The 15,693-nt window shown below is 39.1% G+C and overlaps 2 protein-coding genes across 3 annotated transcripts; both read right to left on the minus strand.

Moving 5' to 3' along the window:
• Positions 1–684: 684 nt before the first annotated feature.
• Positions 685–12,109, minus strand: sgpp1a (sphingosine-1-phosphate phosphatase 1a). Its single transcript, XM_043237579.1, has 3 exons — positions 9,947–12,109; positions 6,301–6,390; positions 685–3,441 (listed from the first exon to the last, which is right to left on the minus strand). Exons 1-3 carry the CDS (start codon positions 10,616–10,618, stop codon positions 2,890–2,892), a joined length of 1,314 nt encoding a protein of 437 aa, XP_043093514.1. The 5' UTR covers positions 10,619–12,109; the 3' UTR covers positions 685–2,889.
• An 81-nt stretch (positions 12,110–12,190) lies between these two features.
• On the minus strand, positions 12,191–15,671 carry snapc1a (small nuclear RNA activating complex, polypeptide 1a). 2 transcript variants are annotated; one of them, XM_043237581.1, is made up of 11 exons: positions 15,535–15,671; positions 15,316–15,454; positions 14,286–14,445; positions 14,042–14,182; positions 13,858–13,959; positions 13,627–13,767; positions 13,455–13,502; positions 13,012–13,074; positions 12,643–12,775; positions 12,460–12,519; positions 12,191–12,348 (listed from the first exon to the last, which is right to left on the minus strand). In XM_043237581.1, exons 1-11 carry the CDS (start codon positions 15,545–15,547, stop codon positions 12,314–12,316), a joined length of 1,035 nt encoding a protein of 344 aa, XP_043093516.1. In that variant the 5' UTR covers positions 15,548–15,671; the 3' UTR covers positions 12,191–12,313. The 2 variants fall into 2 exon arrangements, with proteins under 2 accessions (XP_043093516.1, XP_043093515.1); XM_043237580.1 differs by having other exon boundaries at positions 13,012–13,077.
• Between the last annotated feature and the right edge of the window lie 22 nt (positions 15,672–15,693).

A 15,693-nucleotide genomic window follows, 5' to 3' on the forward strand; every position in this document is an offset into this window, starting at 1 on the left:
ATCAAGCATAGCACGTTTGATAAAATACAAACACAGTTCAGCATGTCCCTGTGTCCATGCACGCTAATAAAAATACTTTAAATGTCCTAAATGAACTATTGTTTAATCCTAGCTTAGTCTAAATCCTGTGAAACCAGGCCTAAATGTTCTGTGTAGTCCGTAAGTTATTGTAATGTCATAAAACTGCATATTAAAATATAATTTAAAGCATCTTTAGAGCAAGAACAACATATTGCTTTCATGTCAACTACCCTCCGAACAAATCTGAACAAAATTTTGATTTCGCAGTGAATGTGAAAAATAACTAGAGCTGATATACTGCAGTAGATGCAGCCTAAATATGCGTAATATACAAATATAGTGTGGAAATATACTTGAGGTAGAAAATAAGCAAGGTCCTCTAGCACTTACACAGTGGGTTAAAATCAATACATCACGCAAAAAGTAGACCTTTGTCCAAACAGCTGACAAATTGAGAAACGAGTATGTGTCCCTGAACCTTGCTGGATCAAGAGCACACACTTAACTCTGATAAGAAACGCTGCAAGGCAAGCATTTAGTTAGTAATCAAAAAGTAATTTTCACAAACATAATGCTGTAAAAATGCTCATAGTCCCCTGTGACCGCTTTGTAATAGAATGCTTAAAAATAAAAAATTAATTTCAGGTGACAAGACTACAAATATAGTGGTAATTCATATTGGTTTTTTATTCACAATAATAACAGAAAAATGTCAAGAACATTGCAGACTAGGAGCCGTACTACAGATACAGTACGTTTGTGAGTAGATGACCATGAACGGCTCGAAGTTCAGCACAGGTAAGGTGTACAATCTTCATTCATAATGCATTTCCTCGCAGGAAACCCTAAAACACCATCCAACCGTCTGTGATATGATATCCACTTCAGCTCAGTGCACTGTAAAATAAAACAGCTCATCATTCAGTTATGGTACATTTACTATATCGCACAACTGACCACAATTGAATATATTCACAACTGTTTCCTTTATTTAATATTGGTGCACAGATAAATGTCACCTTCAAAAAAAAATGTTACCAGAAACCCGGTAATAATTCCACATACAGCACATTAAATAAATCTGTAGATACACATCAAATGTGAGAAAAAAAAGTGAACAGAAAAACCTTCAATTACATAACCAACTATTAGTTCTGCAAAATGAACATTATGGATGCATGACAATATTTCCACCATCAATACTGTTTACAGAGACAGCTGTGGTGTCTTGTGCCTAGTTGGAGGATAAAGTTGCCCTGAAAAATAAGGATGCAAGGCACTAGGGTTTCTGAGCAATGAATGTTCTTTCACGACTGGGTTTACATCATTTGCTTGTGAAACTGAACACAATAACAAAATATACCGCAAGGATAGAGTACTAGTTCAAAGACAACATAACAACTACCTAGGTTAATACTGACACTCAGAAAATATATGTCGGATTTACTTCAGCCATGTCATCATGCCCAATCATATTTAAAAAGCTAAAACTGCAGTGAACTCAGACAAGTGGACAAAGCAAGCAAGTTGAGACTATTAAATAAAATCACACTTAGTGTGTTCCTGGAGAAAAGATTTCAATGCATCTCCCCCAGACTACAGTGTGGGATAACATGGATGTCAAATGGATACATGCAGAATACCTGCAGCACTCGACAGCTCTGAATTTTAGCATCCCAATTTAGCCAACTGTTACAAAAAGTGATAGTTCCTTCAAAACAACAAAAAAAAGATTCACCCACATGTAATTACAAATGGTACAAGAGAAGATTATTTAAAAAAAAGTTTAAACAGTATAATTAATGAGTTCCACTTTTTGAAACATGAAGGTAAGTAAATTATTAATTTAGATTTTGGGGTGAAATATCCCTTTAAAAAGAACTTGAAGAAAATGAGAAACACTAACAGAAATATTACAAACATCCACTTGTTTTGCTCAGAATACTGAGCTATTCACTCACTATTCCTATAATGATGCATATAAATAATACATTGACAAAGACAATGGTAAAGATATGATGCATTCATGTTCAGAGCGGCCTTTTCCAGGCTTGGGTTTCAGACTAACACATCCACAGGAAGTTCTTGTATATAGCATTCATACTGACGGGAAGTTCCCTCCCTTCATTCTCTTAATGCATTGCCACTATTGTGAGGAGTGAACTCAACCAGTTTTTTTTTTAGATAAGAACAACTTTTTATGCCTCTCATGTTTAAGAGTCTTTCCTGAAACACTGAATGAACCATTAGGGCCACGGCAGTGGAATGGACCCACCGAGAAGAAAAACAAGCCTCAGGAAGAACAGAGAATTACAAAATGTTATGAGAACGAGCCCTTGAGGAAAAACCATGACAAGGAGACAAGGATGTTCACTTAATTTGCAAAAAATTTATGTGAAGGACAGCAGACTGAGCCAAAATCGGTACAGCGAGAAACAATCCAATGTATTGTTGAGCAAGAGAAAGCACAAGGGTCCTGGATGGGTGGGTGTCAGTCTGCTGAAGGAAATCTACTGAAGACAAATGTAGGAAACATTTGAAAGCTTTTTGAGAATGGCTATAAACATTGACGTTCAAGAGTCGGGAGCTTTGAACAGGTCCTCTGAAGGTCATGACGCGACACGCACTCACGTTCAAGAATATGCAAAACAAATGTGCCAAAAAAACCCTGTTCAAATTCATCAGTTCGGTAAAATCTGTGAACAAAACAAGTGAAATAAATTAGCATGGAAATGAAGCTGGTGAAATTTGCAACCAAATGTTTGTTGGTTTCGACTACAACGGAGGACCTTCACTAGTCCAGGTCATGTATAGGTTAAGCTAGGATAAAAACGAGGATAATAACAAGGTTAAACGGAGGGATTTTCTTCAGGATAAGCCAAGGAAGCCAAAGAGAAGTGGCACCAGAAAAACGCAGCAGTAGGCCACTGTGCCGTAGACCAAAAACCGGTACGCCAGTTCAATGTGTGCGTGTTGCCTGGCCTTCCGTACGTCATCCGACGGCACGCCGAAGATCCTGCAGGCCAGCGGGATCGCCACCGCCTTCATAGCAGCCCTGACAGCTAGAAGCACAGCCACTCCTACCAGGAGCCGCATGATGGAGCGGGTCAGTAAGGCCCCGTCGATCAGGGGCAAGGTGAGAGGGAGAGCTTCTTCGGGGGGATCTGGCTGCAGACCCAGCTGGTAGTTCAGACGGCAAGCCAAAGCGGCTCCGGCAGCTGTGGCCAACGCCTGGGCCGTGTCGCCACGGGAGGTGCTCCATGAGTCCAGCGAGAAGGCCACCAGGCTGAAGCCTACATGCACAAGCAGGACGACCAGAGGGGCAAAGCTGTGGGACAGGTAGAACGTGTCGATGTCATGCAGCATGGGGTGAAGGACCGCCAGGATGAGCACACTGTAGAGGAAGCCCGTGATCACCTCCTGTGGAGATGAAGGAACAAATTTATTAGCTTGAATTCTGTCATAGTTTGCTCACCTTCACGTTGTTTATTACACAAATGAAGATATTTTTCAGTTTCTGTCCTGTAACTTGTTTGACAGAGATTCATTTTATAACACCTTTTGTGACCTTTTCGTTTTGGTTATCTGGACATTCAATAAAGAGGTTTCTTTTAAAATATTAACCAAAGTCTGGAACGATTTGGAACGACATGAGAGTGAGCAATTTTTAGGCAAACTGCCATTTAAATTCTCATTGTTTATTCACTACTGGCAAGGCAAATACATAAAGGTTAGTGAAAACAGGTATTGCTTGGCAAGAGAAAGGTGCTGTTCAAGCATCAGTGATCTGTATAAACAGTGTATGAGTCATCACGGAAACAGGGGCCAGTTGCGCATACAATTAACAAAAACATTCACCCTGAAATGAAACGTTTCAATGTATTTATTAACTATACAGAGAGTCCACTAATGTAAGGCCATGGTTACCATAACATGTCAAAACAGACCTGAGAACAGGCTGGAAGACTATGGCATACAGATCTGATAAAGACAGATGCTTTATTCAGCTGCACCAAAGTTAAAAGTCGATGTTCAGGGCATCTCTCCATTTTGTGAGATGAAACTATGTTTGTAACGTTCTTCCTTCAGACTTTGTTTTTTGATATTTTGATCCATTTTGGATCCAGTGGTCCTTCAAAAAGAATGCAAAGGTACCAAAACTGTATGTAACTCTATGTAACTCATCTGTTGTATTTCAAGTCATATGATAGCTTTGTGTGAGAAACGCACTGTTCGTTCATTCATTATTTACAGAAAATGTTGTGCCCTAGCTTTTTGCATCACAATTAAGCAGCAGAATTGTTTTCATTCAATATTGCTAAAAATAAAAAAATGTTTGTTGAGGATCGATCATGTGACACTGAAGAATGAGTAATGGCTCCTAAATATTCAGCTTTGCCATCACAGAAATTAATTTCTTATATTTATTTCCTATAATTAGTTTGCTAATTATATTATTTCCTGTAATATAATTTTACATTTGGACCACTTTGTTGACACTTTTAGAGTGTTTTTGCCTCAGATTTGCTTGAAATCCTCAGTTTCGCTATATGGAAATGATATAGAGCGGCTAAAATATTCTTCACTTTTTTTATTGTTTCACAGCAGAAAGTAAGTCACAATCATCTGCAAAGGCATGAGTCAGTTCAGTAAATGATCGATTTGCTCCTTGTCATCTAATCTGATGCGAGGCACATTCAAGGTTAACAGAAGATTAGAGCCTGACTTTGCACACCTCACGAGAACACTGCGATCTGATTGTCTGTATGTGAAACACGGCGTGCATGCTGTTAAAAATGGTTAAAAGGTCGAAAGAACCTGCAGAAGCAAATGCCTAATCACAAGCCATCCACGTAGTTATGACAAGAAGCCTTTCTCTTCACTTAGATCTGACAGACATGTAGCCTGTTCAACCTGTCCACATCTATTTTATACATGTACACACTTCTGCTCCTCTGATTCTTTTCGGTAGTGTCTCATTTACACATTCCCACTGCACTCCTGCTTCAGTGCTTCCTTCTACTATATATATATATATATATTTAAATATATATGACTTTTAAGTTAGAGGGTAGAATGGAGGCTGGAAAGATCTAAGCCCTCCTTGAATTTTCTTTCCTAATCTTCTCTACCAAAGCACTCTGATCACAGGCACTTCAGCCCTGAGCTGTCAAACAGCCCATCAGGGGCTACACTGTAACAATAATAATGGCAACTAAATACAAAGATAGTATGTTAAAAGTGCATAGAAGTGTGCGAATATAGAGCACTTTAATCACATTATGGAAATGTACTTGTTTTTTACCTGGGTTACCTTGACATACTTATATAAGCACAATTTGCAATAAAATGCATTAAAAAAAGTGGTTACTGAAGCACGTAAGATATAATGCTGACAGAGCACTGGCCCAACTGGACAAGTGACTATACAATGTTGAGCCCTGATCCGCAGGCTTGCAAAACATTCAAACAGTGCATGATCAAGACTTGTGTTTGCAGATTTCCACAAAGATGATTCAGCCACCTTCATCGAGAGCACAGCATTAAAATAACAAGGTTCCCATCACCTAGGCAACCAGCATCTGCTTTCTAAATCTGTCCGCTCCCACCAACAGCATTTAAACATAAAGAGAGACAGCCTCTGCCAATACAATAACAGAAGTAAGAAGTCAGTGGTAATTGTTACTACATGTGCAACCTTCAGCATTGATGACTAACACTCAACATGTCAATCTTGATGACTAATGCGAGGCTTGTGTTTCAAACCGTCTATCAGCCTCTGTCTGCTTAACACATAAAAATGTAAATGATCACCGCTGGCTCATGCAAGCCCAAGGGAAGCAATTATCCAATCAGAGATGTTCTGTGAGGAAAAGCAAAAAAGATGAGCATTACGAGATCAGAGGATACTGAGCCAGCCGTGATGACTCACTGATTTGTTTCGTTATTTGGTTGCAAAAGACTAAAGCAGCATATATTAAGCTTCTTCTTGAACTGCTCCCAAAACCTTAGTCACGAAGCTGCAGAAAAGTTATAAAACTTTGAAAGCCGTGGAAAGCTGAAGGTGCACTGAACTGGGTAAAACCTATTAATATGCTCTGAATAACAATTATACACAGCTACTGGTGCAACAGACGGAAATGGTCATGCTTATTAAAAACTATCTTATTAAAACTGTCATTATTTACTCATTCCTCATGCTGCCATTTGATGATCCATTGGTTGGATGATCCAAGGCAATGAGAAAGAATGATTAAATGTGATGAAAAGGTTACTCACCAGGACAGAGTGCATGCCCATATAAATCCTGCTGATGCACACGAGGACACTCCAAAACAAAGCAATGCTCAGTCCAAACATGAATGGGTACTGTTGAACAAAGAGAGGAAAAAACTTATGAGGAATTGTAGCTCAGTAGTCATTAAAGACAATTCGTAAACTCAGTAAAAAACTGTGTTAGAAGCTAAAAACCACACCATAATTTTTATTTATAAAGTAAACCAGATTCTGTTCAAGTCCATATAGCCTATGTCTTAATAGATTTCACTTCAGCATGTTATTCTTATAAAGTGAGGGTCATTTTTTTAGGATTTTTTACCCAAGCAAAGTCTGAGAACCACATTGCACTTGTGGAGACTCCAGGAAGGTGGCAGTAGTGGAAAATGATAGCGCTGGAGACTAAATGGTTCCTGATGGTTTCTCACCTTCTTCATGTCTTTTCTTCTCCCTCTGATTATTTCTGACTCTGCTGACCCAATGAGCATTTTGCTGCCCGACAGCTATTCCTTAACTTTGTTAATTCTATTATTGCATCAGTATCGCTTCATGGAAATGTAATCATTTTAAACTTTTAGTTCAATCTCTTTCTTGGCTTAATTTACCTGGAAAAAAGAAAACATCAATAATAATTTGGCCCACCTGAAGTCCCTTTAAGTATATTCTCTAGTCTTTGACAATAATATAAAATTATACAGTTATGTATGTTTTTTTAACCTCGTGTACTTAAATAACTGAAATAAAAAACATTTTTTGTATTATATACAGACTTTTACAAGAGACATTTACATTATATAGAGACATTTACTGCTTCTATACCGTTTATAAACAAATGCAGCTTTGGTGAGCATTAAATCTTACCGACCCAAAACTTTTGAATGGTAGTGTATGTATATCATAATCCAATATTTAGTCAAGAATGTAGTGTTTTTCATACCAAAGGGAAGGCTGAAACAACTGCTTACAGCAGGACTAATTCGCTTTTGGCATTCAATTGAACTTTCCTTCTGTGCTCATGCATTTATTCACTCCAGTAGTCTGGGCAATATACCAGTACCTCCCACAATCCCATCAACATTGACTACTCTGTGCGCAAGTAAAGAAAATTGAGCTGACTTGACCTCACTGGTTCTCCAAGCAACTTCCAAAAATAAAGCGTTAATACAGATTTTCAGCTTCCTTGAAAAAAATTTAAAAAAATCGAAGCTTTGTTAAAAAAAAAGAAAAAATACAAAGCTGATAGTTCTTCATTCTCCTATCTGTAGGCTTGCGTGAATAAATCATCTACAGAACACAAGAGGCCAGAGCAATGGCGAAATAATAGGAAACATGTTTGAGGCCATTGTTCCTAGTTTCCTGCTAAATAGAGGATATGAAAGCAAGAAAATAAACTAAGGGACTGAGTTCCATTTTTCTGCACAAACGGCTGGATAAGACTTTGAGTCTTCAGCAGTTACACATCATTATCAGTCAGTTTGTGCTGACTTCATAAAAACTGCTGGGGGGAAATGAATGAGAACGAATGTATCAGAAGAACGCTACAGAACTAGATCAAATCCCTGCTGTATATAATAGGTGTAGAAATGCATTACGAGGACCTTGATTTCCTTGACTGAGATGAGAATTATTGTAAAATTATTTTCCAACGGATGCAACAGACTAATGAATCACTTTTGAGATCTGAAAATCGATATTTGAGCACCAGTGGAATAATGCCCTTCATTCTAGGATGCCAGCATTGAACTGAATGGACACAGCACTGGCAAATGAAGTGAAATAGTATAGAAACTAAACACATATCACTTCCCCTCAAGAGAAGCAGCTTATTTTAGTACTTTTTTTATTTTGATGCTGCAAGCAAGTTTTGTGAACAAAACATTAGGAACAGGCCTCAAATATAATGTTTGATCAAATACGAAGCATACAAGTAGACAATGCTTCCTAATGGAGAGACTAATGGTACCTTAATCTAAACGGTATAAAAAGCTAAATGAACTAACATACAGATAATACAAAACTGATACATTCTTGCCCGTTGAAGGTAAAGAGTAAGGTAAAGAGTAGTTGTAGTCAATGAGATCTTGACTCAAAGTATTCTGATGTTTTTTTGAGAATAAACAGCAACACAACTTTATCCATCAGGAAATTAATAAAGATATCTTACAACAACTTAATTAATGAAAGCAGAAAATCTTTTGTAAAGAGACCGACCAACCCCCTGTACTGAAACGGAGAGGTTCTCAGCTAACACACAACATAATTAGTTAATCATCAGTCTTTAATATCGAAAGAAAAAAAATGCCTTAGATGAATGAAATCTTCAAAGGCTGTGCATCTGGATATTATTAGCTTGCTTATGCATAACCGAAACGCTAAAAGTAGGTTGTTTTGATAATGAAGACAGATGTTCAGGAATGAATACAGCGCGTCTAATACAGCACAGCAAGTCCTAGCTTGTTAGAACTAACGTGCAAAAAAAATGTAAAGTGTAGAGTAGCTCTTTCCACTGCTACAGCGACCATTCAGCTCGTTCCTGGCACTGCTTCTTTTGCTGTCCCAATAGTGACAAGTAGGCTTAATTATTCTATTGTCACTGGTAACAAATTGCACGTTTGCTGGGACGGCGTCGCTGCAGATTGCATTATGAGAATCTGTGGTTCAGGAATCATGCATTACAATTTTAACACCCAGGCTGCACTGTATCCAAAATCTTACTAACAGCACACTGTTACATGTAAAGACTAGTCAGGACAGTAAGTTCAATAGTCTTGTAGGTAGCACACCAACTTGAAGCACTCTGGGTGTCCGAGGTCTCAAAATTTATTTTAAAATTGAATTAAATACTTGTTTGCTATGTGTACCAGTTTCTAATAAAGTGTCTACTCAGTTGCTTGCCACAAGAAAACCTGGAATAGATCAGTGTAGTAATAACTAGAAATAAGTAGTAGTACCTAAATGTGAAAATACTAGTCAAACGGGAATAGAAAATCCACAAATGATATCAAAATTTGGTATATATATATATATATATATATATATATATATATATATATATATATATATATATATATATATTTAATTTAATTTATATATATATATATATATATATATATATATATATATATATATATATATATATATATATATATATATATATATATATATATATAACAACAATTACATGCAAGTAAATATTAAATATTTGCATGCAAGTAAATAACCTTAAGCCAAACCATAATCCTAACCATATAGTAATTACACATAGTTAATTAATATTACTCAGTACTTAGATGTATAATTCCACTGTAACAACAAGGACACCTTAAATTAAAGTGTAACTCAATCAACAGTTGTATTCTCAACTTAAACATTAATAAACACCTCAACAAAAGAGAATTTTAGGTACCAACTAACATTGTTAATTCTCACTCTTCGGCCAGCAGTATTAATGACAAGTGCTACTGGCTAATTGACAACACACTAGTCACTCGAGGAATAGGTGATAACCATAGCTCGAAATATACAAAAATAAATCCTAGTTAGTTCAGTGGGGAAAAACAGCCAAGACCAACAGAATACCGTCAGCTTGTCTCACGTGGGTGCGATTATCGATCGGTTTTGAGCGAAAGAGCTCAAGCGTGCATCATACCTGCCACCGGCTGCACGTGAGCAGGAAGAGACAGAAGGGCAGCGCGGTGCCGGACATGGCGTGTGTGGAGGGCATGCTGTACTCCGTGTTGTAGAAAACCTCTACTTTGACCACAGGAGGAGAGGCGGGACGGGTCCAGCGAACCAGGTCTTTGGTGGACTGTCCGAGAAACAGCACCCAGGCCCACACCACGATCAGCTGGCGGCTCACATAGGGGTCGACGTTCCACATCAAGAAGGGGAAGAACACGATGAAGAACATCTCGTTGCCGAGCTCGGTTCCGACGGTGAAGAGGTAAAAGAGAAACCTGTTCTCGATGATGAACTCCTGGCCAACATCACCGGTCAACGAGTTCCTCCGCAAAGGCTTCACTGTGCCTTTGGAGTCCCTCTCCGCGTCTCGCCCCGAGGGTCCGTTAGCGGAACGCTCGTCCCGTTCAACGTTTTCATCAGCGTTTAAACTTTTTCTTAGCCTCTGGCCCGGAAGTCCGCGCGCCGAGTCTCCGCACTGACCCCCGCAAGCACCGTTGACCCCGAGCGTCTCGCCGGCCTCGGTCTGTTTCTTAGGAAACGTCCCGCGGACGCCGCAGAACTGCTGGAATCGGGCGACATGGCAGGGGTCCTGCAGGTATCGACAGAGGCGGACGAATCTGTGGAGCGCGCCGCTCGCCATGGCGAAAGCGAAAGGGCTGAGTCGGTATCCCGCGCGCCGCTCGCGAGAGTCTGTAAACACCGGCGCGTGCAGAGCTGCGCTGAACAATAGCCGGCTATATTGTACGGCGCATAGCTATGCGAGCCTCGAGTCTTCAGACCACGGTAAAATAGAGGCTATTTGACTGGGAGCTAGGAAGTAGCTGTCCGTTATTAAGCGGGGAGGGCGACAGTACGTAGCTAAAGGCGGGGACGCGCGCTGGCGGTGACGCACAGTAGGTCCCGGTCTTCCTCGATTATGGTCTGCTGGGAATATATATTATTTTAAATATTCACTAATGAAATTGAGTAACTAGAACAAAACGGGAGGATAAGAAAAGGGACAGAACGTAGCGCTTTATCATAATTAATGAATTCGAAAAATAAATCTTACTCTTACTTGTTCAGTTGTGCATATTATATTTAAAGGCTATTTACGTATTTCGATGTCTTTTTCGAGTGTTAATTATTATACAGAACGATTCCGAAGCTGTTTTTGTATGTCGGGTTCACGTGGTACCCGTTACTTTTCTCCGCGCTGGCTAGGCTTCCCCCAATCGCTTCCTGCGTCCCAAAGCGCACACCATCCACCCCGTCTACCCTAAATTACTGATATCACATAGGATTTAGGACGGATAATGTGCACATCGGGACGAAGACGCAGTCATTTGTACATATGAGAATTTATAAAAAAAAATATTTCAGAGGGATTGCTGAGTATTGCTGTTTGTACGAATGAATACAGAAATGCTTGGAAATGACTAAAGTTAAGTGATACCTTTGATATGTCTCTGAGACTAAATCTCACGAGATTTATGCGACCCAGTTGAGCTCACTTAAGTAAGCGGTCGAGCGCCCCCTTAAGGTAAACTACATATTTTGGCCACTACTGTAAAAAATGTTAGCCTGTGCAATTTTGACTGTATACATTTTTAAAAAATGTTTCTGTAAATTATAGCCAAGTAAAATATCAATATGCAGAATTTGTCATTTAGGCCTAGTTTTTTGCATACACAGCTTTCTGAGTTGAGGATAAGATGACACTGGTACAACTAGATCTCGTGGGTTTTATTTAGACTTAAAGCTCACAGAAAGGAACACCGTATCAAGAGCTGAATCAGGGCTTTCTCATGGTGATTACAACAGTGCTGCGGCAATGTGGAGCGCGTCGAAGGACACAGAGGGACCTTTGTGGTCGAATGAAAGGGGTTCCCCTCACTACAGGATTTCATTTACACTGTGGGGAGATCACAAGGTTATGTCATACTTGTAGCTATTGTGGAAAAAAGTGGGGTCAGTGCTTTTAAAAAAAAAAAAAAAAAAAAAACATTTCTCCACTAGAGGGGGACTTTGCATAATTAAACCAAACACCATTAATGCTTTCTGAAAACATAAAACCCCCGAACTTAAATTTTTGTAAATTTGTTTTTTTTTTTGTAACCCAAAATCCAAGCATTTCTGTAGAGCAAAAAAAAAAAAAAAAAAAAAAAAAAAAAAGTGTAGTGTAACCACAGAACCAAAATAGAAAACCATCAGCAGGATGGTCGTTTTTTTATTATTTTTGCCCAAACCAAAACATAACCAATGCTTTCACATTCAAATGTTTATGTTATTAAATAAAGCACTGTGGAATACATAATGCCGACTGACACACAAAACTCAGAGATAGAGAGTCATGTCACCACTTGAATCTTCTGATGTCTCTACGTTTCACTGAAAGGAAAAAAAAAAAAAAAAAAAATATTATATATATATATATATATATATATATATATATATATATTTTATATATATAATTTTTTGAATAATTAATTGCACACTTACAGGCAGTCTTGTCTTTTTCCATCACACTTAGAAGCCATTGCTGTATTTTTTCTGGCTCACCTTTTTAGACAAAAGTGAAAAATAAAACATTACACCAGCATCAACTTCTCTCTGATTATTTAAAATACATAATGTTCTCAAAAGTTGTTTTATGTCTAAAAGAGAGCTTTAACCAATTCTGACTTGGTTTGCCAAAGTTTTGCCAGGTTCTCGTCCTGAGGGATGGGGGTTTCTTTTTCTGACCAAAGAGGACTTGATCAGTCCCAGAGTCTGATGTGACCATCTCAACCTGTCTGTGGTGCCTAGATTTTGTCGCCTTTACACCGTGTCCCAAAGCCACATAAAGGGGAAGAAAAAAAAAACTTTTTCGGCATGAAACGTTTCAAAGCAGCAGTTGTACATAGAGATGAATGTATGCAGATAACATCTGTATCCTAAAATGTTCTTAAGCAGGGCAATTAAGTACCTTTCTCCAAATACTGAACCCACTACGTAAACCACGTTTACACAACCAACAGGCAAAGAGGAATCTGTTGCAAGAAAATGTCAAACCTTCACCACATGACCGTATGACTTGGACTTGATGGAGGCAAGCATGTCAGCTCTACTGAAGCACTGCTGAAACAATGACGTTAGTCTTTATTAAACCACAGCTTCAATCATTTGAAATGTCTTTACTATGATAGCTTGTTTCAAGTGGGGGGAAAAAAGTCTGAATTGTAAGAAACTTGTAGTTACCCTCTTTATTCTGCATCATTAAAAAAAGTGAAATGAAATGTAAAACTCTGAATTCTGATTTGCCCCCCCGTCTAAATTCTGAGTTCCTCTCACAGTTCTGAGGGGAAAAGGGCCAAATCGCTAGAAAAAAAAAAAAAAATCAGAACTGAGAGAATATCTGAATTATGAGATGTCACAATTTACATTTTTTTCATCCCACGGTGGAAACAAAAGTTCAATATTTTACTGTAGAAAGTTTCTGGCAGGGTTTAACACACCTCAGATTTCTGAGTGGCTCCCTTTTTCGAGTTTTTATCCTTTTCAGCCTGAATACAAATGTAATTATGAATAACGCACGTTAGCAACACAAAAAAGAGCTTTAAAAAAAAAAAAAAAAAAAAGAGAGACATAAATAAGAATCAATAGATATACTACCGCTCATCAACGTACTGTTATTTTGTCCTGCCACTGTTGGTACTCAGAAGCACATTTCTGAAGTGAATGCGTCAGGTTCAGCAGCGTCACTCCAGATAGCGTCGGCACTGATGATTTCTTTAGCCTCTCATAGTGACCATGCACATTTGCGATCTCCTGCATGTAGAAAAATATCGTTCGTTGACTTGAAATCGTCAGCATTTCAAGAAATTACGCGGTGAGATTTTACATTTAGTGAATACTCACTTCCAGCATTTCGATGGAAGAGAGTTCGGCCACTCTGTTCCTGCGGTCCCGAAACTCTTCATTCACGTTATACTGAAAGCGTTCACTCGATTCAAAAGTGAGCTGCAAGAAGAGCCTTTTAGACGCTTTGGGAAGATACAGCCCTTCACCTCAAAACACCATAGTAGAGGTAGAATCTGCTGACCTTCTGGGGCATGGCGGTGAAACAAAAGGCTTTAGATGATAAAAGCCTTTTAAAGATGTAAACAACATCCAAATGCTGGCAACCTTTTGCATCGTTGATGAGCTTCTGCACATCATACCAATCCTTCAGAGCAACCCTGATCTGAGTGAATCAGACATGTACTCAGCAGCATGGTTTTCAGATTTAGAAACGAGCAAAAGCTGAATCATTGGTCTTGATTGAAACACAGAAGAAACGGAATCACCTTTTCCTTAGGCCAAATAAGCTGTGTATTGTAAAGGCCATAGATCACATACAGGCCTCCCACACGAATCTGAAAACTGTACGGGGGCAGAACGTATCTGTAGGCTACGGTGAGCGCTAGCTGCGTGAAGCATCTCTTCTCATGGATAGAAGGACATCCACTGTTGGAGGAAAAAAAAAAAAAAAAAAAAAAAAAAAAAAGTCTCAAAACTGTAATTTACACTAAAGCTCAAAAACACAGGCTTCACGTGCAAAAACATGGAGAAAAAGAAAAAAAAAAAAGTCAGTCATATTGTTTGGAGTGTATTAATCATTTTCTTAATAAGAGATACGTGGAGAATGTCTATGCTGTTTTTTGTGGGGGGAGTTTTTGCATACTACTAAAGTGACTTTCGAGCTCCAAAAAATGAAAAAGCTCCCTAAAAAGACGTGACTTGACACACGCTCAGTACGAGTAACTAAACCCGAGCAGCGCAGACTAAATCAGTCTGACCCTGATATAGACTAGAACGCAGCAGACACTGAAAACGGTCATCATTTACTCGTTCTCGTGTCGTTCCAAACCTGTGTGTCTTTCCCTCCTCTGGAACATGAAAAATATTTATTTTGAGAAAAACCCGTTTTATTGTCCGTCCATGGAATGCGAGACAGTGGTAATCAACATACCAACGTGTTTCTAAACTTTGAGTTTTGCAGAGGAAAGAAAGCCACGCAGGTTTGAAACGGTGATAGTAAAAAAAAGACAGAATCTTTATTTGGGTAAAACGGCCTTGTTCCCCGGACAAACCGATTATGTGACAGTTTGGGTTTCTATGAAAAGGCATGCTAAATTCTCCTTTGTAGGAGAAAAAAAAAATATAAAAAAGAACAACAGCAGCATTAGGGCCTCTAAGTGTGGCAAACATCTTAAACCCATCACCTGCACAGCAATACGGGCCTAATTCACTCATATTCATAAGCAATTAAATATGTCTAACACAAGCCCTACGGCTTTAAATGTAGCAGTGCAACGCTGTACAAGTGTGACTTACAAAAACACGCTCGAGAAGTCCATCTCCCTCCAGATAGCGCAGAACTCCTCATACCGAACCGACTCGGTCTGCTGGAAGCGGCCCAGGAGCTCCTCACAGTCGCTTTTGAACGGAGCCCAGTATTTTTCACACACCTTCTCTACCCGACGACACACTCGAGTGAGAACCCGACACTGAAGTAAAGCAACGACATCGAAAATAATATATACAATAACTTACTCCGCGACATCATCTCAAGGCCTCGGTCTTTTCTGTTCAGTCGGCTGTTATCACGCTTCGCTTGGTAATTGCCCGCGCACCTGCGCGCGCGCTCTTCTGACTAGCAGGTGCGGCGTGCGCGAGCGCGTCAATCAGAGACACCGACGTCAAGTCATTCAC

Source organism: Puntigrus tetrazona, chromosome 4 (genome assembly GCF_018831695.1).
Source record: "Puntigrus tetrazona isolate hp1 chromosome 4, ASM1883169v1, whole genome shotgun sequence".
Lineage (NCBI taxonomy): Eukaryota > Metazoa > Chordata > Actinopteri > Cypriniformes > Cyprinidae > Puntigrus > Puntigrus tetrazona.